The sequence below is a fragment of the Perca fluviatilis genome, chromosome 10 (assembly GCF_010015445.1).
Source record: "Perca fluviatilis chromosome 10, GENO_Pfluv_1.0, whole genome shotgun sequence".
NCBI lineage: Eukaryota > Metazoa > Chordata > Actinopteri > Perciformes > Percidae > Perca > Perca fluviatilis.
This window is the reverse complement of record NC_053121.1, coordinates 19,739,380-19,765,177: the sequence shown is the minus strand read 5'-3', so window position 1 is coordinate 19,765,177 and position 25,798 is coordinate 19,739,380. Positions and strand designations below refer to the sequence as shown.

The 25,798-nt window shown below is 39.1% G+C and overlaps 1 protein-coding gene across 1 annotated transcript; it reads left to right on the top strand.

Annotated features, from left to right (window-relative positions):
• Positions 1-13,470: 13,470 nt before the first annotated feature.
• LOC120566486 (MAP3K epsilon protein kinase 1-like) lies at positions 13,471-23,292 on the top strand. Its single transcript, XM_039812992.1, has 10 exons — positions 13,471-13,520; positions 13,781-13,918; positions 15,215-15,311; positions 16,786-16,886; positions 17,046-17,129; positions 17,422-17,483; positions 18,981-19,067; positions 19,836-19,890; positions 20,252-20,440; positions 21,879-23,292. The coding sequence occupies exons 2-10, from the start codon at positions 13,796-13,798 to the stop codon at positions 22,707-22,709; spliced, it is 1,629 nt and encodes a 542-aa protein (XP_039668926.1). The 5' UTR covers positions 13,471-13,520; positions 13,781-13,795; the 3' UTR covers positions 22,710-23,292.
• The last annotated feature ends 2,506 nt before the right edge of the window (positions 23,293-25,798 follow it).

The following is a 25,798-nucleotide window of genomic DNA, read 5'->3' as shown; positions in this document are numbered from 1 at the left end:
CAACATCTGTTTCTGTGTTATCTAATCCTTCATCCCGTCCGTCTTTTACATTTAATCCATCTCGCACAGATTGGAAGCTACTGAGACAAAGTGAAACAAGAGGCATGTTTCCAGTTAAGGAAGAAAGTCCTCCCTAAGGCAGTGGTGTTAACTCTTCTTAAGACTGACTAGCCCTTTTATATTATATTTTCATTATAGTACAAGTCATGTCAGTATAACATACAGCATGATGAAACATATCCAGATATTAATTCTAATATTAGACCTACTGCTGAAAGCAAACACCTCCTTGGATAATTAGTTAATTAGTTACTACTAAGTTAAAGGCTAACTGAAGGCTAACTAATTGTCTTTCAAGCACCCTGTCCTCTGCTTTGTGTATACAATTGTGTGGGCGCATGTACAAATACCAAACTATTTGAATCAATATTAAAATTGGCAAAGTCATGCTTGAAGTGCCAACTGATGATGTCACAGTCAGGGTCCCTTGTTGAGGCTAAACAGCATTAAAGATTTACTGCTGCCTGCTTTATTCATTTTATTCATGGGCCTGGAGACTTCCCCATTTCCACACATGGCTTTGCCTAGTTGTAATATTAATGCAAATATTTGTTGTGCAGCGTCACACATTCAACACACACACACACACACACACACACACACACACACACACACACACACACACACACACACACACACACCCACATTTTTCTGAATTGAGTGAATTAAGAAATGGGCTTCTATCACACAGTTCCTCTGAGAATAACCACTCCAACTTGTGACAAATGTTGCTGACAGCATATTATATCAGCAGTCGCTAATTAAAACTGTTTCTATGAGTAACTTGATAACAGGCCAAGATTAAAAGTGTCTGTTGCTCTCTGCAAGCCGGTGACTGTACTGGACCAAAGAACGTTTGTGATTTGTGAGGGACGAAGCCACCACTGTGTAACTGCGAGTGGATGGAGGGTTTCTATATTGTAGTTCCAACTCCAACAGAGTGATACGTCTTCTCTCTAATGGATCACAAAAGTCCATTTCAGGAGCCGTGTTCTCCTAGTTCATCTTTCTTTCATATCATATTAATAACCCTCCACCAAAGGCTTCCAACCCCCAAGTCCCAGAGCTCCCCCCCTTACAAATCTCAATATTACCCATGTTAATGTCATTATACAAGTTTAAATGGTAATCGGCTAACGCCAGTCTGAATGCTGTTAGCTTCAATTCAATTCAACTCAGCAGTTAAAGTCTCACATTTAATGGAGTCATTCCCATAAAGGTTAAATGAGCCCAGACCTTGGAGTCACTGGACAAAAAATGAGAGACAAAGAGAGAGATGGAGAAAGACAAGGAAATCATGATGAGCAGAGGGAAACCAATGGGAATGGAGAGACAAAAATGAAGTGGGAGTAGAGGGGGATGGGAGGGAGGGAGTATCTAATTGAGTTTCATCAGCCATGTCAAACTAATGGATTCAGTGTTTCCTTTAGGATTTTTCTGTAGCAGTGGGGGCAGGTCCGAACACCACCCCCCCCCCCCATGAAACGGAACTGACACTTCGCTGCAACACAAACAAATATATTTATTCACCTCTATTCACACACACAATGAGGCATATTTTCTGTTGTGATTGAACTGTATTTCTTGAGTTGCTATATAGGCCACCTTTGATCTTGACATATAGGCTAAGCATTCTGTAGCAAATAACAATAAACCCACTATTAATGACATTATCTTAATGCAGTGTAACTACTTCAGCATGTAAATAATGCATCTAAAATACAAACGAGAGCAAGGGCGTTCAGCAATCGCTATCGAATCAACAGCCACGTGTAATTTAGCTAGCAGGTGCACTCTAACAATGCAGCCCTATTTCTGATACCGTGGGGGGCAGAAATGTTGCCGTGGGCGGCCGCCACGGTCAAATCAACATAGAGGAAACATTGCGGATTTGTTAGCATTATGGCTGTGACGATAACCGCATCACCGCAATACCGGCGGTGACGTGCCACTACCGCGGTGATGACATCACCACCGCCATCACCGCATTTTTTATTTATTTTTTTTAACTTTTTGCTGGCGAAGGTTACAGGAGAACAGATGTCGTGTGATATTAAATATATTGAAAGCAATAATCATTGTTTAGTTATCCTCATTGACTGTGTAGGAGCCACATAGTGTATGTTGTTTATGGTCTCATTTATATTATTTATTGATTATTATATTGTGCACTTATATTGTAGGTGGTGGGCGTTTTCATCGCGGTTTGAGCGGAAGTGATAACATATTTGTTTGCTTCACCTGTTCACCTAGGTTTTTTGGGCTTTGACAGAGAGGGGGTGAGCCTGGGACCGAACAATCTTTTGTTGACCAATGTTGCGGCTGTAAGCAGTCCAACAAAGTGCTGCCGCGAGGGACTAAACACACAGAGATGCATAAACACACTGTGACGCGCTCGAGGATTTATTCCACCGCACTAACGCACTTATTTCGACTCACAAAGTAACTGCAGTGCTAATTGTATTTTACGTGTGGAGGAATAAATCATTGCAATACAATCTTGAGTGCGTCACAGTGTGTTAATGCGTCTCTCAGTGTACTTTGTTGGACTCCTTACAGTCGCAACAGACTGTATTCTCTCCTATTTCAAGAGGATATGGAGAGAAAAAAAAAAACTTAAGTTGCTCGTCACTTCAGCTTTGTACAAGAGGATGGACATTATATAGGATATATGGGGTTTCTTTTGTGTGTTAGATTATTATAAATTATTATTATTATTACTACAGGTAAAGTTTAATATAATACACAGTTGGGAAGGCAAAGACATTTCTCTGTTCTCAGCTGAGGTGGACATTACCGCTGCAGTGTTTACCATTGCACTTTAGCCTAGCAACTAGTGGAGTTTCCTTCTGTTCATAGATTAATCCTGACAAAACCGCACGGTTAAATGTCAGCCTGCATGCACGTTTTGTAGCCTAAACAGAGCAGCTTATGTTGGTAGTGAAAGCAACAAGTTAGTGGACTGCCTCTCTGCTCAGCTGCTAGACTGCTGTGCTGCAGAGTGTCTGCACTCGCCATTGTCGGCTGACAATTACTTTATTTTTAACTTTATTGACAATAGAGCTTTCTGAACTGTCTGTGGAATAGATCAACGAAGAGGAGAAAAGGCAACGTGGCCTTAAATGACAGCAAGACACATTAAAGACTCTCACATTGAGCTGAAATGGAAACACTGCAATCTTTTTATACAGTCTATGACTGCAACATATGTTGTAGGCTATGGTTTAAGCCGATGCTTTTTGGGGGGTAACGCCATTCACTTTACTGGCAGTATTGACAGTAGATAAAGCCACCGTGTCTTGAGAAGCTTGTCGTTTTATTGTTCACTTTTAACTTACTTTACATCATCTTTGTTATCCCTTTTTCCTCTCACTTTTCCTCACAGCTGCACTCATACACTACTCTCCGTTACCGCTCGCTCTCCGTTACCGCTCGCTCTCCTTGCGCGACCACACAAGCACTGACATCACTCACTTAAGGCACCCTGGTATTCTTGCTCTAACTTACGCTACTCTCGTAAGGGGGTTGCGGTTAACTGCCATACCGCGGTGATACGTTGCTTCTCCACCGCGGTAAGAAAAGAACTATACCGTCACAGCCCTAGTTAGCATAGACCTTAGCAGTAATTTGCAGAACAAGGATTCCAGAGGTAAATAGGTCAACATTTGAGTTTTTTAGAGGCAGATGCATAATAGTCTGTGTACATCCCAAATTTTAAATATGTCTGTACACAAAAGAAGATATGTGATTTACAGAGTCTGTGTAAACCTTTTAGGTACAATCCTAAATATACATTGTTTTAAAGAGTATTTGGTTGCAAGAGTTTACAAAGCAGAGAAAAGTGGTGTAAGTGAGCGTTCTGTGTTTTCCTCTAGACCAGCCTTTTGTGTCTTTGACCACATTAATGTCCTCACTCTCTCTCTGTTCATCAGTACTGAAGGAAGCAGATATTCCTTACATGCCCACCATGTGGTTAAGATATTGATGAAACGCATTTGACTCTCTTTTTTTGAGTGCTAATTTAAAAGATCTAGACCACTGCTGCTAGTGTGACTTTTTCCATTGATGCTTATATAATCCTGTTTATTTAGTATTCTGAAATAAATCCTGGAGATTTCATACATATTTATATGCAGACAGAAAAGCCAAGTCAGTCAGGCTGACATACAAGTCAGAAAGACACAACGGGTGGACTGAGCCACAGGAAGAATCTAAAAGTAGCTGAGATACGAATGTCAAACAAACCTCAGACGTAATCTGCTTCTTTCTTGTGTTATTGCCCTGTCTCCTATTCACTCGCACATTTAGTACTCCTTTGATCACTCTGAATTTATCAGCTATTTCTCTTTGCAGCTTAATGTCCAAGTCACATTTTGATATCAGACTCTGGACCTATGCAATATAACAAAATGTAAGACAAAGAAAATAAAATGCTGCTGAGATGACTCAACTCCCTTTTGGTAACAAAATGCAAGTCACCACAACTTAAATTGCTCATTGCATGGTTACACTTGTTTGACTTATCAAAAATGTCTGCCATGAAAAGGGGATATATTTTCACAGAACCTAACAACAGAAATCTAAAGACAGGAAGCAGTGTAGCTAAAAAACGGAGTTTGTCAATTAGAAAATGTGAAAATGCCTTCTGCAAAGTTCTATACTTCAGCTACTTTGTCCTAGATTGCAATCTTCCCATCTTTCTCTCTCTTAGAACCCTGTTTGACAAGTCTGTTTTATTTAACTCTCCCTTGTTCTTTGGATTCTTTCTATTATTCTTAGTCTGTTGGCTGACGTTTTCCCACATTATCAGCCACCATATGAAACCTGTTCCTTGTCCTCTACATTCTTCATGTAGGCATTATGCTTTCAGCGCGTCGTATTTTCGCAGAGTGGATGGAATGATTATACCCTAGAGAGCGGACGCGAGGAGCGCATATTTAGACAAAAAATAAAACGACTGCTCGAACAGCGTCTTCCTTTACTATTCACCCTTTCTCTAACTGGGATTTTTTCTTAAGTTAAATTATTAATACTAATTAGTAACAGTCCTGTATTCAAATGTTTACTTAAAGCTATAGTGCATAGTTTCTGCCGCCCCCCTGAGGAATTCTTAGTAATGACAACAATACTGTTGCCGCGTCGTCATGATACAAGCCTTCCATGACCGCACACCGTCCCCTCCACACAGTTGCTAGTAGCCAAAGAGGACACGGAAGATTAAAAAACGTGATGGACTCTTCAGAAGAGGTAATTATCTTCACTCAAGTTTCTGCGTGGGAAAGTCTCCGGACGACACAATCTTCTGAACATGGCCATACTGAGAAATACAGAGAGAGTTGTGTGGCAACTCATTTGGCAATGGCTTGAATGTAATCGACGTTTATTAATATCAAAAAGTTACACACTAAAGCTTTAGAGTGAAGAATGAAGGAGAGGTAGTATCAGCACAATGTACTTACAAGTTACTTAAAGGTGCCCTGCCACACAAAACTGTTTTATTTTTTTTTTTTTTTTAAATAGGTTAGGTCAATTGTGTTTGTGTTATGTTCTGAATGTGAAAATGAACTGCTACCTCCTTTGTCAACTCTAGCCACTGAAAAGAAATAAGCGGAGAAATCAGGCCAATTACAAAAGCTGGTCAGTCTGACGTGGTGTTGCCTGAGCTCATTACTATTCATGAGCTCGCCCAGTTGCGCTGGGTAAAGGATGCTGATATCCAGGCTCTCATTGGCTAGTTGTTAGCCAATCAGAGTCAAGCAGCTTAGCTCGTTGAATATTAATGAGAACTGGCACAAATCAAGCTGAGTCTTCCTGCAGGCTTTCTATACCACACTAGAATGGCTTGAAAAAAGGTAACCAAGGCATTTTTTCCACAAAAAATGTTACAGAGTCCATGGCAGAACTTCAGACATTACCACAAAGTAATGAAATACATGTGGCAGGGCACCTGTAACGTCTGTTCAATGTGCAATATGGATCATATTTTAATCATAATATTTTGTGAGTACAATCTGAGTCTGCAACGTAACCAGCAACCTTTCTGTGTCAGGTAAGTAGTAGTACAATGTTTTCCTCTGAAGTAAAAGAGACTGTTTTCTTAATCCCGCTCCTGGTGGATTTCTGACCATTACTGCCTGCTCTCACCCGCATCGCAAACATTAGATTGATTGTCAATAGATTGACCATTGATTTTTGTCTTCTCCCATTCTGCAGGGAAAACAAGTTAAGTATAGATGCATCTGTTGGTAGAAAGTAGCGAAATTACATTCTAGTGCATAATTGCATTCATACTAGTGCAATAGTTACAGGTATTCTAGTGCAATAAGCGCCTTCTAATTAGCTCTTCTACATTTTTTTCACAGGTTCTTTAAACTAGGTCCACACAGACATGCATAAATGTGCACAAAAATACACAGAAACCAGGTGAAATCAGAAGCCTGTAGGAAGTGTCTGTAAGATGTCTTTAGGTAGGTGTTTAGGTGTAACATGTTGTCCAACTAATTGTTTGATTGTCTACACTATCTTCTCATATCAGCTTATTTTGACATTTTCCAAAACATCTCTCTTGTTTTCATTATTACATTAAATGTGAACACTTTGTCTAATTCATATAGATACATTGTCATGGTATTACAGTACTGCTCATAGATTAAAGCCATCTGAGGTTACTTAGGAGAATCCAAAAGCGAAACATGGCAGCTGTTTCAGCAACAGTGAAAGATAAACATCAGCATCCTGTTGCACCAGCATACGTTGAAACTAGTTAGTCTGGTTGCACCACAGCGACCTAAGGTTCATCTTAGTAACACTACCGTAAAGTCCACACTAACCATCATATTTTCTTCTTCTTCTTCTTCTTCTTCTTCTTCTTCTTCTTATTATTATTATTATTATTATTACCCTGTTGTCTTTCGTGCCCAACTGTCTTTGAACACTTAGCTCCACAATAGCAAAGAGGCTAACGGCTAAAAATAGCTACGTTAAAACACCAAACAACAACAGAAATGTACATAAACTACGACCGAGCATTATGATTAGGCTAGGTGATGACTATGCAACCTTGACCTCAGGGACAGACTGGGGCTAAAAAAACAGCCCTGGACTTTCTCCCAAATAGGTCCATCACCCGGCCATTCGCCCCTAGCCGTGCGCGACAGACACTAGCCAGGAAGTCCTGATACTATGCCACAATACTCTAGCCTATCAGACAAGGTATTCACAGCAAGTAACATCTCAAAACCAATGATGATAATTGGAGTTGTGTTTATTAGCCATTTGCGGTTGGTACCATCTTTACAACTAAACACTCTGTAGAGACAGGTGTTTAGGCTTTTGCTGAGGGTGGTAAGCTAAGTTATTAGCTATTATTTATACAATATGTGTTGTTTGTGTTAAAGAATTAGCAATGAATAAGCTATTTAATATTTTGTCAATGTCATATTACACTTTTGATTCATATCAAGGCTGTGAAATGATGAAAATGACTAGGACCTATCAATTTTGTCTGTGAAGCTTTCACAAACAACCACCAGGTCTTTGCCAGTTCCACAATAGTAAACGCAAATATGAAAGACAAGGAAAAACTGCACTCTGATGGAAGACAGACGTGCAAAGTGCAAGCTAGGATTTTTTGGGTTAAACTTTTGGTTACATTTGGTGAATTATTTAGCCCCGTTCTCTGTTTGTTAGCACGTTTAGAGTGGTACCAATGCATGCCTGATGTTTTCCCGTTTAATTCAATACCATAATCTTCATCCTAGCAGCAAAAGTAAGCTCACTACAACCTCTCATATCGCGATTGTTGATAGCCAGACTAGTAAGCCTACTCTTCTTCCTCAGTTTCTTTTACCCATAGCATATACAGTAAGTGATCGTATTAGCGCCCCCTGCTGGACTTTTCCCGAACGCACAGATTGTCAGTCCATCCCTGCTTGACCTACAGCTAGTGCAAAATAACAACAGTGACATTGAGTGGTGAAACGCAAAACTACAACATGTGGTAATATAATGGTAACATTACCATATTATTGTTGGGCAGATGAAATTGTAACATTAATAATGACTGTCTACACTGGCAAACTGTTATAAATGACTAGCTGTTAACTAGAAGGTTATCTAACTAAAGTCGGTAAGTAATCCTCTGTAGCTCATGGAAAACAAAAGTGTGAGTATTAATCAAAATCATCACAGATCCAAGGGGTGTAATCTATCCCGGAGAACTTGTTGCCGACGCAAACACCCAGTCGCTCTTCCTCATCCAAAATGATCCCACCTGTCAAAACAATGTGCCATGACAACCACTATTTTACCAGTCCCTCCATAAAAACGTGATTATGCGATGGCATAATTCAATGCATTATCAGCCAAAGTCCACATATTCATGCGGGGGCCGCATTTTTTCAAATATGCCGCATTTTCGCCGCATAAATGGCCGATTTCCGCGCAAAATATGCGGTGCTTGCATGATTTCATAATCCCCGCATTTTCGTTGCAAAAAAGTCACATATATCTTAGCAGAAAGTTGAAAAAAATTGCGTTTACTTCACACAAGAGCAGCCATTTTCCCGTTGCCATGGGAACGTTATGAAGTGACGTAATTACGTGACGTGAACATCATCGAAAAGCAGGGTGTTGGAGGTTGAATTTGACATGTACTTTGAGTCTCTTAAGTTGGTATCCAATAAGAAAGCTATCTTAATATCTGATGTCTACTCAAATTTCTTTAAGTGCTCCTGCTGTCTATATTATTAACGATTTTTGAAAGTCTGTCTCTTTTGTATCTTATTTCCCTCTGTTTAAACTATTACTTTTATTTTTACTTTAATATTATATTATTTGTAAATATTTTTGTATCTTATTTGTTTACTTATTGCAATGACTGAATATCTGTAAACTATTTTTGGAAATTAAGTTTTAAAAAAGCAGGGTGTTGGGGGAATCACTTTTTCTTCTCTTTTTCATCAAACCGCATTTTTTGCAAGTTCCCGCATTTTTTGCAAGTTCCCGCAATTTCATCGCATAAAATTTCATAAATATCCCGCATATTCCATCGCATTTTTTAAGAAAACGTGCCGCATAATCAAGGATTTTTGCCCGCAACAATCACAAAAAAACTCTGTTTTTCTGGAAGGACTGTTTTACGTAGGACTTTACAGCTACTAAGGGCTAGGTATAAGGTTTAAGTTGTAACTTATGCCTACGTTACAACTATTTCATCTGGTAAAATGTTAGTTGCACGTAAACTCTAACCTACGTTAGAAGTTACGTTCTCTACACTGCAACCCAGTGTAGAGAAACAAACACGATGTGTACGCAAAGGGTGTAAACTTACAGTTGCCTCAAAGTTTACTTTGAATGACATCATCACTGTGCTCTTGAAAATGTATTGATATTAGAGACACTTCACAGAAGCCAAGGTTCAGTGTGAGTCTGGTACAAAAAACAAATGCATACAGATCTGTTTCTTTTCATTGATTTTGAATTGTGTGGTACACTGTGGCAAACTATTTTCATTATACAAAGAATGTACAGACACTTTCCCAAAAGGTAGTACATTGCAATAGGCCATTAAACTGAGCATTTCCTAGTCTGTGAAGTGGAAAATATTAAATATTAATAATATGTTTTACTCGTCCCAGTGGTCGGCACATCGGAGTGATGCCATTGAATGTGCGTTAGCATTTTCAATGTGTTGCCATTCACATCCCCTACAATGGTGAAGCAACGCTGCCACACCATCCTTGTCTTACAAACAACTTCCCCTCCGCTGCTGTTTTAAATGACCAGGACTGGCGGGTCTTCCAGCTCCTGCATTTCATTTATGTTCTGGTCAACTTCATTTCCGAGAAATCATGTTTTTCCTCTAGTTTGGCAGAGCACATGGCTCTAAATCCTACAATACCGATTTGCAGCCTTTGTTATGGAGAAGAAGCCAGTCCAAGGTGTAGATTAGATCAAATTCAAAATGACACAGAATCCAACAATAAATAGTTGCTGCTGAATGTATTTTGTTTTTGTTAACTAATTGTAAGTTTGTTAGGAATATTTAATAGTACTGTAGAGAACAGTCATCTTAAAAGAATGGCTGTTCTTGGGCAAAATCACATACACATAGTGATACACACACACACAGAGCACTGACATTTGAGGGTGTGGAGGCAGTTAGACTGGGTTGAAATAGTTTGACTTCCTCTTAAAGTAACCGGACACCATCCTTGTAAACGAGTGACCAATACTTGGGTAAGAAGGGAGAGTGGTAAATCTTTTTTCAGGGTGTCGTCCTCTTGGATGGATCGAGTGCCAAGAGGCAGAGACCAGCCTGTGCACCAACCAATTATAGAGAAGGTACTGTACAGTTAGCTTGTATCATGCGGTATTTTCTCATAACAAAGTGCAGGCAGATTACAAAATATGGTTTGGTTCCATAGCTGCAGAATTGCTTTCTACATTTCAATACAGTCACTGCATAGAAATGCCTGGCATGTGCTGCTGAGTGCCACACCTTTTTGAGGTGTTGGGTTTTTGGTGAAAGAAGAAAGCGAGCTTTGGGCATTCTAACCATCCTGCGCACCAACCATTACATTACATGTCATTTAGCTGACGATTTTATCCAAAGCGACTTCCAATTAAGTGCTTTCAACCCCGAAGGTGCAAACTCCAGACAACAAGTAGTAAGTGCAAGTACATTAGCTTTAAATAAGCAAAACTACAAAGAGCCATATGAAAATGCAGCTTCAAGAAATATACACTACTGGTCAAAAGTTTTAGAACACCCCAATTTTTCCAGGTTTTTATTGAAATTCATGCAGTTCAATGTCTTATTGTACTCTGAAAGACCAAATAAATAATTGAAGTTAAAAAAGAAATCATGGAATCAATTTATAAACCAAAATGTATTCTACATTTTTGACTCATCAAAGTAGCCCCCTTTGGCAGATATAACAGCTGAACACACACGTGGCATTCTTTCTACAATGGAAATCAAATATTCTTCAGAAAGTTCTTCCAAACTCTGTTGCAGAAGTTCCCATAAATGTGTGGCACTTGTAGGTTGCTTTGCTTTCACTTTTCTGTCCAGTTCATCCCAAACCAGCTCAATGGGGTTTAAGTCTGGTGACTGTGCTGGTCACGCCATGTTTTTAAGCTTACCATTTTGTTATTTTTTGCTAAGGTAGTTCTGGCATAGCTTGGACTTATGTTTTGGGTCATTATCTTGCTGTAGGATGAACCCCTGACCAACTAGGCACATACCAGAGGGTACTGCATGGCGCTGCAAAATGCTGTGGTAGCCGTTTTGGTTCAGGGTGCCTTTCACTCTGTACAAATCACCGACCGTGGATCCAGCAAAACAGCCCCACACCATCACGCTTCCTCCTCCATGTTTGACAGTTGATGTCACACACTGAGGAACCATCCTTTCGCCTACTCGACGGTGTACAAAAATCCTGCGTGATGAACCGAAGATTTCAAATTTTGATTCATCAGTCCATAACACCTTCTTCCAGTCTTCAGTAGTCCATTGGCGATGTTTCTTGGCCCAGGCAAGCCTCTTTTTCTTATTCTGACGTCTTAGCAATGGCTTTCTTGCTGCAACTCGACCTATCAAACCTGCAGCTCGAAGTCTTCTCTTTACAGTTGAAACTGAGACTTGCTTATTACGAAGCTGTTCCCCTGTGAGCCGCCTATCACACAAGCTGTTGACTCTCAGAAACTTGTCTTCTGATTCTGTTGTGGCTTTGGGTCTGCCAGACCTCTTCCTGTCAGAGTTTCCCCCAGTTTCTAAGTGCCTTTTGATGGTGAAGAATACTGTACTCACTGACACCTTGACTTTCTTTGCAATTTCTCTGTACGAAAGACCAACATTCTTAAGTGTTATGATGGTCTGTCTCTCTTCCATTGTTAATTGCCTTTTTCCCACCATTTTTATGGCAACACACTACTTTCTGCAGTACAATACTGTTCAAATAATGCTCACGAGGGTACGGTACCACAGTGTGTTCCAACAATACTTTTATACAAACAGAGGGGGTTGTAAGTAATCCAGACAAGTTGGAACACCTGTGGGAATTGGTAGCACCAACTTTCAAAGCTTGATCAACCTCCATTGCTGTAGAACAGCTTTATGTTGTTAACCCATTTCTTGTTCCCTGAAAAAGGCCTTTTTGTAAAATTTTAAAGTTTTGGGTAACCTTACTTTTTTTTTTAACCTCAGGCAGTTCACCACTTACCTTTGTACCATTTCAAGCTATTCATTGGACTTGAACTGTTAAAATTTCAATAAAAAACTAGAAAAATTGGGGTGCTCTACAACTTTTGACCAGTAGTGTGTGTATATATATATATATATATATATATATATATATATTTTTTTTTTTATGTTTATCCGAGGTGTAGTCGGAAGAGATGTGTTTTTAGCCTTCAGCGGAAGATGCGTAGGCTCTCGGCCATCCTGAGGTCAATAGGGAGCTCATTCCAGCATTTAGGAGCCAGGACAGCAAACAGTAGGGATTTCGTTGAGTGATTAGTTGTCCCTCGCTGTGAGGGGGCAGCAAGCAGTTTGGCTGATGCAGAGCGGAGTGGGCGGGTTGGGGTACAGGTTTTGACCATGTCCTGGATGTATGCTGGGAACCAGGTTAAAAAGCACGCTGACACACCATCCTTGTCTTACACACAACTTCCTAGTTCTAGTACTGTAGAGAACAGTCATCTTAAAAGAATGGCTGTTCTTGGGCAAAATCACATACACATAGTGATACACACACACAGAGCACTGACATTTGAAGGTGTGGAGGCAGTTAGACTGGGTTGAAATAGTTTGACTTCCTCTTAAAGTAAACTCACACCACCCTTGTAAATGAGTGAACAATACTTGTGGGGGAAGGGAGAGCAGAAATCTTTTTTCAGGGTGGCGTCCTCTACCATTAGATGGATCGAGTGACAAGAGGCTGAAACCAGCCTGCACACCAACCAATGAGCTGTGACTTTTGAACTGCATGTTTTTGGGGGGCGAGAACAGACCGAGAAACAGCAACCCTCTGACCGTGGATTCTTAAACCGGAAATATCAAGTTTATATTATTATTCCACCTTAAATGAGATAAGTTCTTTGTCTTCTGTCCTAACTGACCAAGTGGGCTGCGTCAAGTTTTAGCTTTCACTTGCCAATAGCAGTGCATGCAGCAGAATCTTCAGTTCTCATAAATATTATTAGGACCCCATACAACAGTTTTCTCTTTGTCATTAGTTAGAATGTGGTACTTTTCCACCACATGACACATCAATGCAAATACTGTATGAGCTCAACATCTCTTTGAAGGCTGTGATAGGATGATGCAGCACTAGTGGGTGGAGACCTTCATATTCACTTTCGTTTCACCCCTCAATAAAAACTCAAGTTCACTTTGGTTGTTAGAACAGAGCCTCATTCGCCGATGCTGGATCACCCACAGGTGTTACATTTGGGTATGTACAGTAATTGTTTGCTACACAATTTTTTTAATTTAAATAGTCACAATGAAAGACTATTGTTTTATTGTTTTGAAAGAGTTGCTGGAAAGCATCTGTTTTGTAAACATTGAAAGTTAATAAGTAAATAATAGATCATCTGAGAGTTCAAAGTTCAAAGCTCAGCTTTATTGTCATTATATAATACAGAATTGCACAATGACATGTTGCACTACTATGGCATCTTTGTGTTGACTTGATCATTTGTGTGTCAATAGAATACAACAACAAAAATGGGGGCAGAGCAGAGCACCCTGGCACAGAATGGCTATGTCCTACAAAAAGAAACAGAAAGTGGTTCTGTTTACACAAAGGGAGATGACACATTTCTCATTAAAAAGATCATTTTAGATCAGGTAAGTTCAGAGTTCCTGAGCTAATCTAAAAAAAAAACACATCTGCGATAGAAAAGTTATAAGAACTAGGTAGAAAAAAGTCACCACACGGAACTGATAGATTACTGATTATGAAAGTAATGGCACACTATTTTTTGTAATTTTGGTGACTGTCAGCAGTAGCACAAACCAGGAGCAATGCGACATAATGTAAAAGGCTAAATACATGCTCATAGTAACCAATCACAGTTCCTCTCATCTCTTTTAAATGTGGCGGATAGATTAAATGGACCAGGAGGAGAGAGACTACACTATATATAACCACATACCACTGCTATATCATCTATTTTCTTTGCACAATAGGTATCACTCCGTGTCTGAGAAAAAAAAAGTTAGACTAACAAACTGATAGCTGGTGCCATGGAAGGAAGCCAAACTATTGCTTCAAGTGTATGCTATGTTTAGATATTTTTACTCCTTTACCTTGCCGTCAGACAGCCCTTTCCAGCAGGGACCTGAAGCCATAATCTATACTCTCTTCAAAGCCACCAGAGTCCATTGACGAAATCCGTAATTTTACCTCGTAGAACACAGGAGTTGCTGTTCTGCCGCTGCTTGACCGGTTAGTTGTGGGTCTCCTGCTGTCTCGATCGGTTACTGTGTTATTGTGTGACTTTAGTGAATCCAACTAACCCTTTAGCGTTAAGCAAAATAATTAGCCTATGCTAGCTGCTAGTGTAGGCTAACATTACCTACGTTTAATAGCTACTGCCTCGGTATGTGCAGGCAGCCAGCCTTTGGACAATTTGAGGCAGCAGGTAGAAGTGCAAGTAGAGCTGGGCAATATATCGATATTATATCGATATCGTGATATGAGACTAGATATCGTCTTAGATTTTGGATATTGTAATATGGCATTAAGTGTTATCTTTTCCTGGTTTTAAAGGCTACATTACAGTAAAGTGATGTCATTTTCTTAACTTACCAGACTGTTGTAGCTGTTATATTTTTTGCCTTTACCCCCTTAGACATTATATCCACATTGCTGATGATTATTTATAAAAAAATCTCATTGTGTAAATATTTTGTGAAAGCACCAATAGTCAACACTACAATATCATTGCGGTATCGATATCGAGGTATTTGGTAAAAAATATTGTGATATTTAATTTTCTCCATATCACCTAGCCCTAAGTGCAAGTAGAGTTTTGCTGAAGGATCAAGTTTGTTGACTACTATCTCAGGCATACAACTATAACCTGTGTGCTGCCAGTCACTCTGCCAGGTTATTTTTTATGCAAGTGGTGTTTTTAACAGACTACCGGAAAGGCTGATCCAGCATTAACTTCAGAGATAGAAATCCTCAAGACAACAAGCCATCCTCACATTGTGAACAGCAAAAACTCTTTCAAAGGTAAGTTTTGACAAATCTGCTTCAAGTTTTATGTTGTTACGGTACAAGAAATTTAACAGCAAACAGGGAAAAATTTTTTAAATACATTGAATTTCTTTGCAATTTGGTGCCCCTAGAGTTTCAGAGTGCAATTCACTTGTAAATCGCTGTTGTTAATATGAACAGCTACATACATGGATTTGTTACTACTTCTCAATAGCGTTGCCGTTTTCTGAATCAAATAGCTTTTCAGTAGCTTAAGTTAGCTCTTTTATTGATCAAGTAGTGCGGTAGCGTCCACACAGTACATTTACCAGAATATTCTAAAGCTCAACACACGCACAGCGGAGCTTTCTCCTGCAGTCTGAACTGCTGAGGATTAGTGATGCCACCGCCAAACACAGACGTGTATCGTTACATGTATACATGACGTATAAAAAAATAGCTCTGACCATGTTGATGTAGCTTATAGCTTGCTTTATTTATTTGGGGGCTAACATTAGCTTCAGTGTGGGGAAGCTTCATTTACTGTAGAATAACTGGTAACGTTAGCTTAGCTCACTAAACTTTCCAATAGCTTGCCCAACACTGGTAATAAGGAATATGACAACGTAATTAACATAATGTTTGTTCATAAACAAACTAACTAACAGAGCCGCTAGCGTCTGACAGCGATTTACTGCCGCACCATGACAGCGATCACATTTCAGTAGCGATGAGTCACTACACTCATTCTGTCATTATGGGCTCTCTCATCAGTCTCACTAGGGAGCGGCTGAGATAACAGCGACACCTAGTGGTAAAATTTGTATACTGGTCCGGTCCGGTGTTTGGCTTGAAATCAAACCGGTTTGAAAATGTTTACAAGGACATCAACAAGGACTGACTTTGTGGCAGAAGGCCATGAAGGCAACTTCTCCCAAGTGGGATCTTAGACAGCTTGGAAAAAGGTTTTTGGCTCATACAAACAACATTTTTAGACTTAGTTGACTTATTCTTTTCAGTTCTTGTATGAAGCTGCTGAATGCACACTGCCTTAATAACTTTAGCAAAAACAAAATACTGTATTTCATTTTTGCTAAAACATCCAGGAAGGACATCCAGCAGATGGTCAGCCACATCATTCAAACAACGGGCATTCAACGTCTCAGTGTTTTGCTGGGTTTGGCTGTGGAATGGATGTCTGATCACAACTAAAACAATTGTTGATAAAATGTGTTTTTTTTTTTTTTTAAACATGCATTTGCTTTTTTCCATAGTAGTAACATGATCAATATTTTCTGGTTTGTAAGAGAAGGTCTGATTCTCATAACCAAGTTGCCATTTTTTTTTTGCAAATTCTGAGACAATTCAATTGAAAACCTGAATCCTAACTTTAAGTACCAATCAACAACTAAACCATGAGCTCAGAGGGAAAAAAACAATGTATCTTGAGCTATCTATGGATTAGTAGTTATAAAATACCAACAGATTCTATTTTCTCTCTGTTATAAAGATAAAGATGAGAAGACTAACTATGTTGTGATGGACTACTGTCAGGGAGGGAGCCTTGCTGCAAAGATCACAGAGATGAGTGACTCTCCGAAGGAGTTTGAGGTACAGCAGTCTTTTGCAAAAGACATTTCAAATTTGTATTTGTTTGTGTGTTTGTTTGTTTTGGGACTGAAATATACTCGGGGCCAGTCCATCAGTGTATATAATTTGCAATTAATTGATAATCCTACAATTCTAGAGGTTCCACCATTTGTTTTCTAGGTACTGAGCTGGATTGTTGAGATCTGTATGGCTTTGAGAATCATTCATGAAAAAGGCTTGCTTCACAAACATCTGACACCAGAGGTACTACACATTTTACACACACTGATTAAAAGATGCAAAAAGACGTGCGTTTCCACAGAATTTATCCATTAGCTATTTTATATCATCAGAATATAAAACACACTTATTGATGATGTGATATTCAAACATTCCAATGAACCTTTGCCATATATTTGAGATCAAATAAATGTTTTGGGCTGTTAACACTTTATTTTTGAAAAAATCATATCAAAAAAATTACTTGTGTTAATTTTTAATGACTGACTTAATGTGTCTATTTCAAGTTACAGTTTTACCTTTTCATATTTTATAGAACATACTCCTCACAGAATTTGGTATAGTGTGCCTGGACGGATTTGGAAAAATCCATGAAAAGTACTGTACATTTCTTTATTTATTTTTTACAATATGTATGTATGTATGTATGTATGTATGTATGTATGTACAAGGGCTATTGGAATGAATTCCGAAAGTCGAATATAATTCAAATAGTAAAATAATCAATACTATTTGAATGCTGAAATTACTATTCGAATGTGATTTTTTTTATAAATAGGTTGGCTAACGTTAGCTAATCTACCTCTTCTCATGTCACGTCTGATGAACAATAAGTTACGGGAGTGAGAAACACATTGCATTGTGCGCCAACGTTACATACTGAGTAACGTTAGTACAAGTCGGAGTGACAGGCTGCGGCTGGAAATCAGAAGAAGGATGGGAAATAGTTTTAACATGACTTTAAAATCGACATCCAGTGAGCCAAAATGTTTATGTTATCAATAGTTAGCTAGTTCTGGTTTCCTAACTGTGTCGTGAGTTATAGGAGCTTAGCTGGGAGCTTCATGGAGACAGCTAAAGATTATGTTAGCTGCCCTACAGCTGTTAGAGTTAGCTTAGACTTCATATATTACCTTCTAACAGCTGTATTCTAACGTGACAATCTGCAAGAAACAGGTTGCTTTTAAAATCACTAAAATAATAGTGACAGCACAGTTTGGCTTAGTTATCAATGTCGTTAGCATCGTGGCTAACACTATTGTTACTTAGTTTATGACAAATTGCTTAGGCTGTGCTTTCTAACATGATGTCATTGTGCTAACCGAGCAACGTTAGCCTTTACAACAGAGCCGCTTCAATACACTTGTTAGATAATGTTTAATTACAGAGTTCTTTGTTGATTTGTGTTTGTCGCTGTGTGTGTGGTTGAAAAATAATGTAAACAGAGAGCGGCATGCCAGAAATGCAATGCGCCATGACGTAGATCATCTTCAAGGCCAGGCTAATGTTAGAAGTCCCTCTAGTGGACAGAACGTGTAACAACAACCACATGCTTATAGTGGCATTGACAATGCATAAGCCTGAGCAGTGTAGTACATATTTATAACAGGCTGCATATGAGCATTAATTTGAATATTATTTATTATTTCAACATAAAAAAATTTAATTTGAATGGTATTATAGAGGAAGACTGACAGCTCTAGTATGTATGTATGTACAGTATGTCTTGTCTTGTTTCGTTGAGTTTTCCTTTGTCTTCACTTTAACATGTTATCCTTTGGATTCCTGTTTCTGTATGATAATCCTTGAATATATTTATTTTCTGTTATGACTGTCAAACTAGAAGATACAAGAAAGTTCTATGGCATTCAATGATGAAAGTAATTATATCACACCCATACAGGATTAGTAGTGTACAGCTGTTGAAAAATAATTAATATACATTTACTCATCAGCCGAAACGCAAGTTCAGTTATCTGAATCAGTATCGGGAAGGAAAAACTGGAAGATCTCTATCCATCAGTCAATGTACTATGCACATATGTTTGTTTGTTTTATACAAATCATTTTTGATGGGTTTTTTTCCCCGCACAGTTCAAAAAACCCTGCAGCAAATCCAATGGAAAAAATAAATTATCTGCCACCGGAAGTCTTCGTAAATGGGACCTATGATGCTAAAAGGTAAAACGTTTTTTACCAAAATGAGAAATGTATTACATGTGCCCCCCACACAACAAAAAAAACACTCAGTTTAGGTTGTTATTACAATCAATGAATTGTGCAGTGTAAAGAAACCAGAAGAACCCCACAGCCATAATCGGAATGTTTGAGACAGATGAGCCTTTAAATACCTAAAATAAAAATACTACAGAGCCTCCTTGTCACAATTCAGCTGGACAAAAAAGTAAATGAAAAGTTTATTTGACCAGCTTGTATGTTACATAGGCTGCATAAAATCAATGCAATTAATCGTAAAACAAGTCTGCATTTTACTCAGTGTGTATTTCAGGCAGAGAGGGAGAAGGATTAATTTAGTGATGCTAACCAGGGGCCGGTTTTACAAAAGTGATGTGTTATCATTGAAAAAATCTGAGGTTTTGGCTAACAGGGATTTCTTTTAAATACATTTACCTCATTGTTTGAAGCTTTGGCCACATTTAATATGAACATATGAAATTGTAACCTTATAGATATGACAGAAAATATGGAAAAGCATAGCCTAATGCAGTAGGTATCCTTTAACGGTGTTAAATTCAATTTTATTTATAGTTTCAAATCATACCTGAGACGTTATCGCAGGACACTAAAGTAGGTCTAGATAATATACAGAGAGAATGAATAATATTTTGTCCAATGTTCTTCATTGTCAGCATCACATTTTTTTATTTATTTTGTGCTACTACCACTACTAAATAATAATAATAATAATAATATTTGCTTCATTTACAGTGACATTTGGTCAGTGGGTTGCATACTCTATGAGCTCTGTACTCGACAATTGGCAGTAAGTAACAGTTTTGCATGTCATCAAAAATGTATGTAATCAAAACATTAATGTGATTACAAAGACGAACACAACTGTGCTATGTATTATTTTATTTTTTAAAAGTAAAGAATTTAACAAAAATACTGCTATGCATTATGACGGAGCATAAAGACAATCCTCAGTGTTATGTAATTGCAACAAGGGAAATATTTTCAGTATTTCCCTGAAATGTGAATGTTGTAAATAAAGTTGATGTTGAGTGTACAACAAAGATTAACTTGATAAATACAAACAGGGTATAATATATCGTAGTATGTATACTATAACATATGATCTTATAACTAGTATTAAGTGTTTTCTAACAAAAAATATTTTTCAGTTCTCAGCAGAGACTACGATCAAGATGATGCCCAAGATAATTAATGGTCCTTACCCATCTCTCACAGAGCCATTTTCACCAGAGCTTTGTGAACTATTGAATGATATATTAAATAAAGACCCTCAATCAAGACCAACAGCCAGTGAGATCCTGGAGCGTCCTTTTATTGTAAACTGTCTCTCAGAAAAGGTATGTTAAACTCATCAAATCAATTATTTTATAAAGTGATTAGTGGTAAAGAAAATCATAAAAAGCTTTTTTACCAACTAATTGAATGTTAGGAAAAGTATTAGGCTTTACATTTATTTTTACAAAATTGTGATCTCAATTCAGAATGGAAAAGACTGTGATTCTAGTTTTGACCAGAATTGTGCATCCATATTTCCAGTATTATTACAGATAAAGCCAAGTCAAGTAGTAAAATACTCACCGAATAGGCATGTAGCTTCTTAATACTGTATTTAATTTGTGCCTCTCTTGGTCAAGTGGAACCAGACCATAGATTTAAAAAATAATGGACGAAGCTTCCGGGCCTTAAAAGTGAAGCCAATGCAGAAGTGCCTTAAACCTGGGGTGACTAGCCTGGCTCCGCCCTCCTACGTCCTTCCACCCAATTTTAATTTTCCTTCAGTACTCCGTCTGGGTTTGCGGTATATTCTTGGGTTTTCTCCGGGCAAATCTTTGGCGGTCCAATCAGCGAACAGAGGGAGTGGCCGAGAACGATGGCGTTGAGGTCGTGACATGCGCTAGTTTGAATGTAGTTCCGTATGGGCGGCGGAGAAAGACGCAGTCCATTGTGTCAACGCTGCTGAATATCCAGAAGTTAAAGCCCGAGCAAGAACAATCTTTGCTGAGTTTTGTTGGTGGTCATGATGTTGTAACCCTCCTCCCTATGGAGCTAGGGAAAAGTTTGATTTTCCAGCTCACTCCAATAGTGGTGAAGGACTTGGTTAAGGCTAACGCTAGCAATGCTAAACCAATAGCTGTTGTCGTATCCCCTCTTGTTAGCCTGGACCAACCAAACAGTACGTAGGAGGGCGGAGCCAGGCTACCAGAGTGGCTCTGGGCAGAGCCAATAGTTTTAAACTTCAACCAGACTCTCTGTACAAATGAAATGTACAAGAGTCTGGTAGGACCAGGCTAGGGCGCAACACCACAGTTGCAAAAATGAATCTGTTTAGAATTCTATGAGAAAACGACCTACTTCACACTTGACTAGTTACCTCAGTAAACATTTTCATAATGAGTTTATGACCTCAATCGCTACTTTCAAGTTTTCTTCAATACAGCATGATGTTCCTTTTGTAAATTATGGTCCCATTTATTTTAAAACTGACAATAAAGCAGGCAATGCTTTAGGGGCGTGGCCACACGCTGACCTGTCAATCATGACAGAGCCTTAGCATACATCCATGGCACTGTGTACATTAAAATAGCAGTGAACTTGTTTTTGGGTGTTTTCGTCTTAAACTTTGACCCTCTCACTGTGTGTTTTCACTTCATCAAAGTTAATTGGAACATTCAGTTGCCTAATAATGTCTTGTTCAGCATTATGCTAAGTTGCTCTTTATTTGAATAACTGTTTGTAGGTACCTACTTTTCTGCTGACAATGTGCTTTTTTGATAGTGCAAAACAACTGTGAAGGAACTCCAGACCAAGCTGGACAAGCTAAGGGAAGTGGCTGACGGTTTGGAACGTGTGCATGAAGGCACCACCATCGGCAGTCTGGCAGGTGGAGTGATTGGAGCGGTGGGAGGGATTACATCCATAGTGGGCCTTGTACTGGCTCCCTTCACTTTGGGAGCCTCTCTTATTGTCACTGGGGTTGGAGTAGGAGTGAGTGTGGCTGGTGGGGTCACTGCTGGTGCCTCGAATATCACTAATATGGTCAACCAGTCTTCTGATCGCAAAGCTGTTCGAAGCATCATAAAAGAGCTTGAACAGAAAGTTATTGCAGTTACCACCTGGCTCCAGGAGATTGGATGTGAATCAGTTGACATAACTGACAATGAGAATAGTGAGTTAAATGAAGACAACGTGTTACGGCTTGGCTGCAGGGCAGCGAAGTGCCTGGGTGGCATTTCTGAAGCGGTGCGACTAGGTAGAGTGCTGACCATTGGCAAAACTGTAGCACAAACATCCAGGGTAGTACGCGTGGCAGAGGTAGCAACAGGTGTGTTCTCTGGCTTATTTGTGGCAGTGGATGGTTTCTTTATTGCCATGGATGCAAAAGAGTTACACCACATCAGACAGGCAAAGGCAATAGAGGAAAAAGGTAGAGATGTGTCTGACAAGTCTGACAAATCAGAGGCACAGAACCAGCCTTCCCAAAATACCACTCCAATCAGATCTGAGATCATGAAATTTGTTCATTCAATCAGGCAGGCAGCTGACCAGTTGCAGAAAATCTTGGATGAGCTGAAAAGCAGCATCAATGTAACCCAAGGGTTACATTAAACAAACTCAAAAGCACATTAAAGGTGCTCTAAGCGATGCTGAAATTACTATTCAAATATGATTTTATTTATAAATAAGTTGGCTAACGTTATCTAATCTCCCTCTTCTCATGTCACATCTGATGAACAATAAGTTACAGGAGTGAGAAACACAAGGCATTGTGAGCTACCGTTACGTACCGAGTATTGTGAGCAGTGATGCCGGTAACATCGCTTAGAGCACCTTTAAGTTAAAGTGTCGGTACACTCAGTAGAAAACTCTGATTGCGTTGACACCTAACTGTTTGCTCCGTGCTATGCCCCCACCTGATACAATATATCAGTTGCCATTATATTGTTGTGCAACGCTACATCACACTTGGATTTTAAAAGTCAGACTACACCTGACCACAATTAAATCTCATGGTTGTTAAGGTCAGAAATGTAACAAGGGGCATTTTTACCCAGAGAAGTCACTTAAGCAATAATGATTGTCTCTAAGAAGTGTAAAGTTGCTTTTAGGGATGCACCGAAATGAAAATTCTTGGCCGAAACCGAAAACCGAAAAAGAGGAAACCAAGACCGAAAACCGAAACACCGAAAGAAATTATGCCAATTATTAGTACCATTGCATTTATGGCTATGACTGTGTACTAACTTTACTAAAATCAAGGTATTGCAATTGTATAAATTAATATTAAAGTTTAATTAAAAAAATATCTATGACTGTGACTTTTACGAAGAATTTGATCCGCGATGTGTAACGTTATTGTCGGCTGCAGCGGCGCAGCCTCAAGTAGCGACATGAACAGTGAACGGGATGTGAGATAACGTTATTCACTGTGAAACAAAGTCAGTCCAGAGGGCCAGTAGAACTTACTTCTTGCAGCCTGTGTGTTTTAGCGCCATCCTGTGGTGTTCAGAGGACGAGTTCGAAATAATAAATCCACATTTCCTTTTTGATTTAATGTAGCGCATTCATTTAGAACAGTAAACAAACAGTTTCACCGAACTCCTTTAGTAGGTGTCCTACATCACTTTTTAATGGACACACTGCAGCCAATCAGGATCGAGTATTCACCCAGACCATGGTATAACTTTCTTTATTATACGTGATTGGACGATCACAGCATTCTATGGTCTGTTATTAACAGAATGTTGCTAAGTATAACAGAACGTTGCCAAGGATGGAGTTCTGATCACAGTCTCTGGAGGAGCATTTTTAAATCAACTGCAAGTGTTTTTAAATTAATATTTATGCTCATACGGAACTCATTCTGCTCATCAACGGCTCACAAAGGGAGAGAGAGGGCGGTGGAAATGGGGAGCGCTAACAGCGCTAATGACAACAGTGCAAACTGAGCATTAGTTAGCAACATGTTTAGCTCACTCACAGAGGAGACGTGAGGCCTGTCCTACGAAGCAAGATTTGGTGTTAACGAGGTAACTTCAGGTTCAACCCAGGGTTTTCTGTATCACGACGGTGGATTAGTTGTTACCGGGTTCAATCGCCGTGGTAACTTATGCTGAATACCTAACCTGCTCAGAAGCAGGTTATGTTGGAGATTAGAGATCAACCGGTGTTAAAGCACCGCCTACTGACCAATCAATACTCGATTGATAACGGCGTCACCGTTCTTAGAAGACCAGGCGGAGCTCGGTGTGCGGAGAGAGAGAGAGATAGGTGCGCTCAGAAAAGTAAAACCATTTAGAGACCGACAACCCCGTTAACATTCCCTGATGGGTATTTTTATGAAAGATATAGATTTTCAGTGGAGGGAATTACGTATAGGCTATTTGTCGGCTTCTTGAGCCGTGTGTTGCCAATACACACATCGGTTTGAATTATGTTTTTATATTTTTTATTTGCTCTCACGATCGCTTAGCACTTCCAGGGTTGCAACTGATAATATAATAGGCTAAAGCAACGGCAGTTTATGGAAAGCACAAGAGTAATTATGGTCAGATCTTGTGCCTGACTGATGGGGAAGTGATATTGATAAGCGTTGTGATTTATGCATCTACAGCGTCGGCTATTTTTTTGCCAGCTTTCCTGTTTTAGAAAGCAGCGACTGTAATGCTTTTTGCCTGCAAAACCGTGTCTTTGTTCTTCATATTTATGTAGAATTATAGTTTGCTCTTCTTATGCGGCTCTGGTAAATGTTTGAGATTGGTCATGCTGTGCAAATACCGCCTCTTTTATGTGAACGGGCTCGCCACTGGATTGGGAAACCCTGGGTTGACTGAACTACTTGTTAACCAGCGTCGTGACACAGCTTATGCGGGACCGCAGTTGTTAGGTTTGGTGAAGGCGGGTAACTGAAAGAAATCCAGGGCATGTTGATCTCTTCCACCGGGGATTCTAGCTCATCAGCAGTAAAGTAACCTTCCCGACAACCTTAACCTCTACCTTATCCCTTACTGAGTTACTGTATGCATACTGTATCGTAATGATTTTTAGCTTTACACTTGATTTGATTGTCAATAACCATTACATTCATGATAATACTCATTAAAGAAATGTTGAATGTTAATTTTAAGGGTAAATAATGTATTTCTGTTTCATGATGTTTCACATTCTAGCAACCTGTAAAAGAGGAAATGTATAGTTAAAGCTTTAGTGCGTAGTTTCTGTCTCCCCCATGAGGAATTCTAAGTAATGACAATAACAATGTCGCAACCACATGACACAAGCCTTCCGTGATCGCGCATCACCCCCACCCCTCCTCCACGCAGTTGCTTGTAGCCAAAGAGGACACGGAGGATTAAAAAAAACATGATGGACTCTTCAGAAGATGTAATTATCTTCACTCAAGCTTCTGCTCGCAAAAGTCGCCGGACTACACCATTTTATAAACATAGCCATACGATGAAATACAGAGAGAGGTTTCTGGAGCTGATACGCTTAATTAGCTTAAGTATCAACTCATATATGAAAATGGCTTGAATGTAACGAACTTTCATTATTATAGCAAAGTTATGCATTAAAGCTTTAAATGTGTATAAATCTTTCTGCCACTTGATAACAATTTTGTAGGACAATGGTTGCTAGAAATCTAAACATTGAGTTTATCCTTTTTATCTTGTTTTCATTATTTGTTATAACATTGT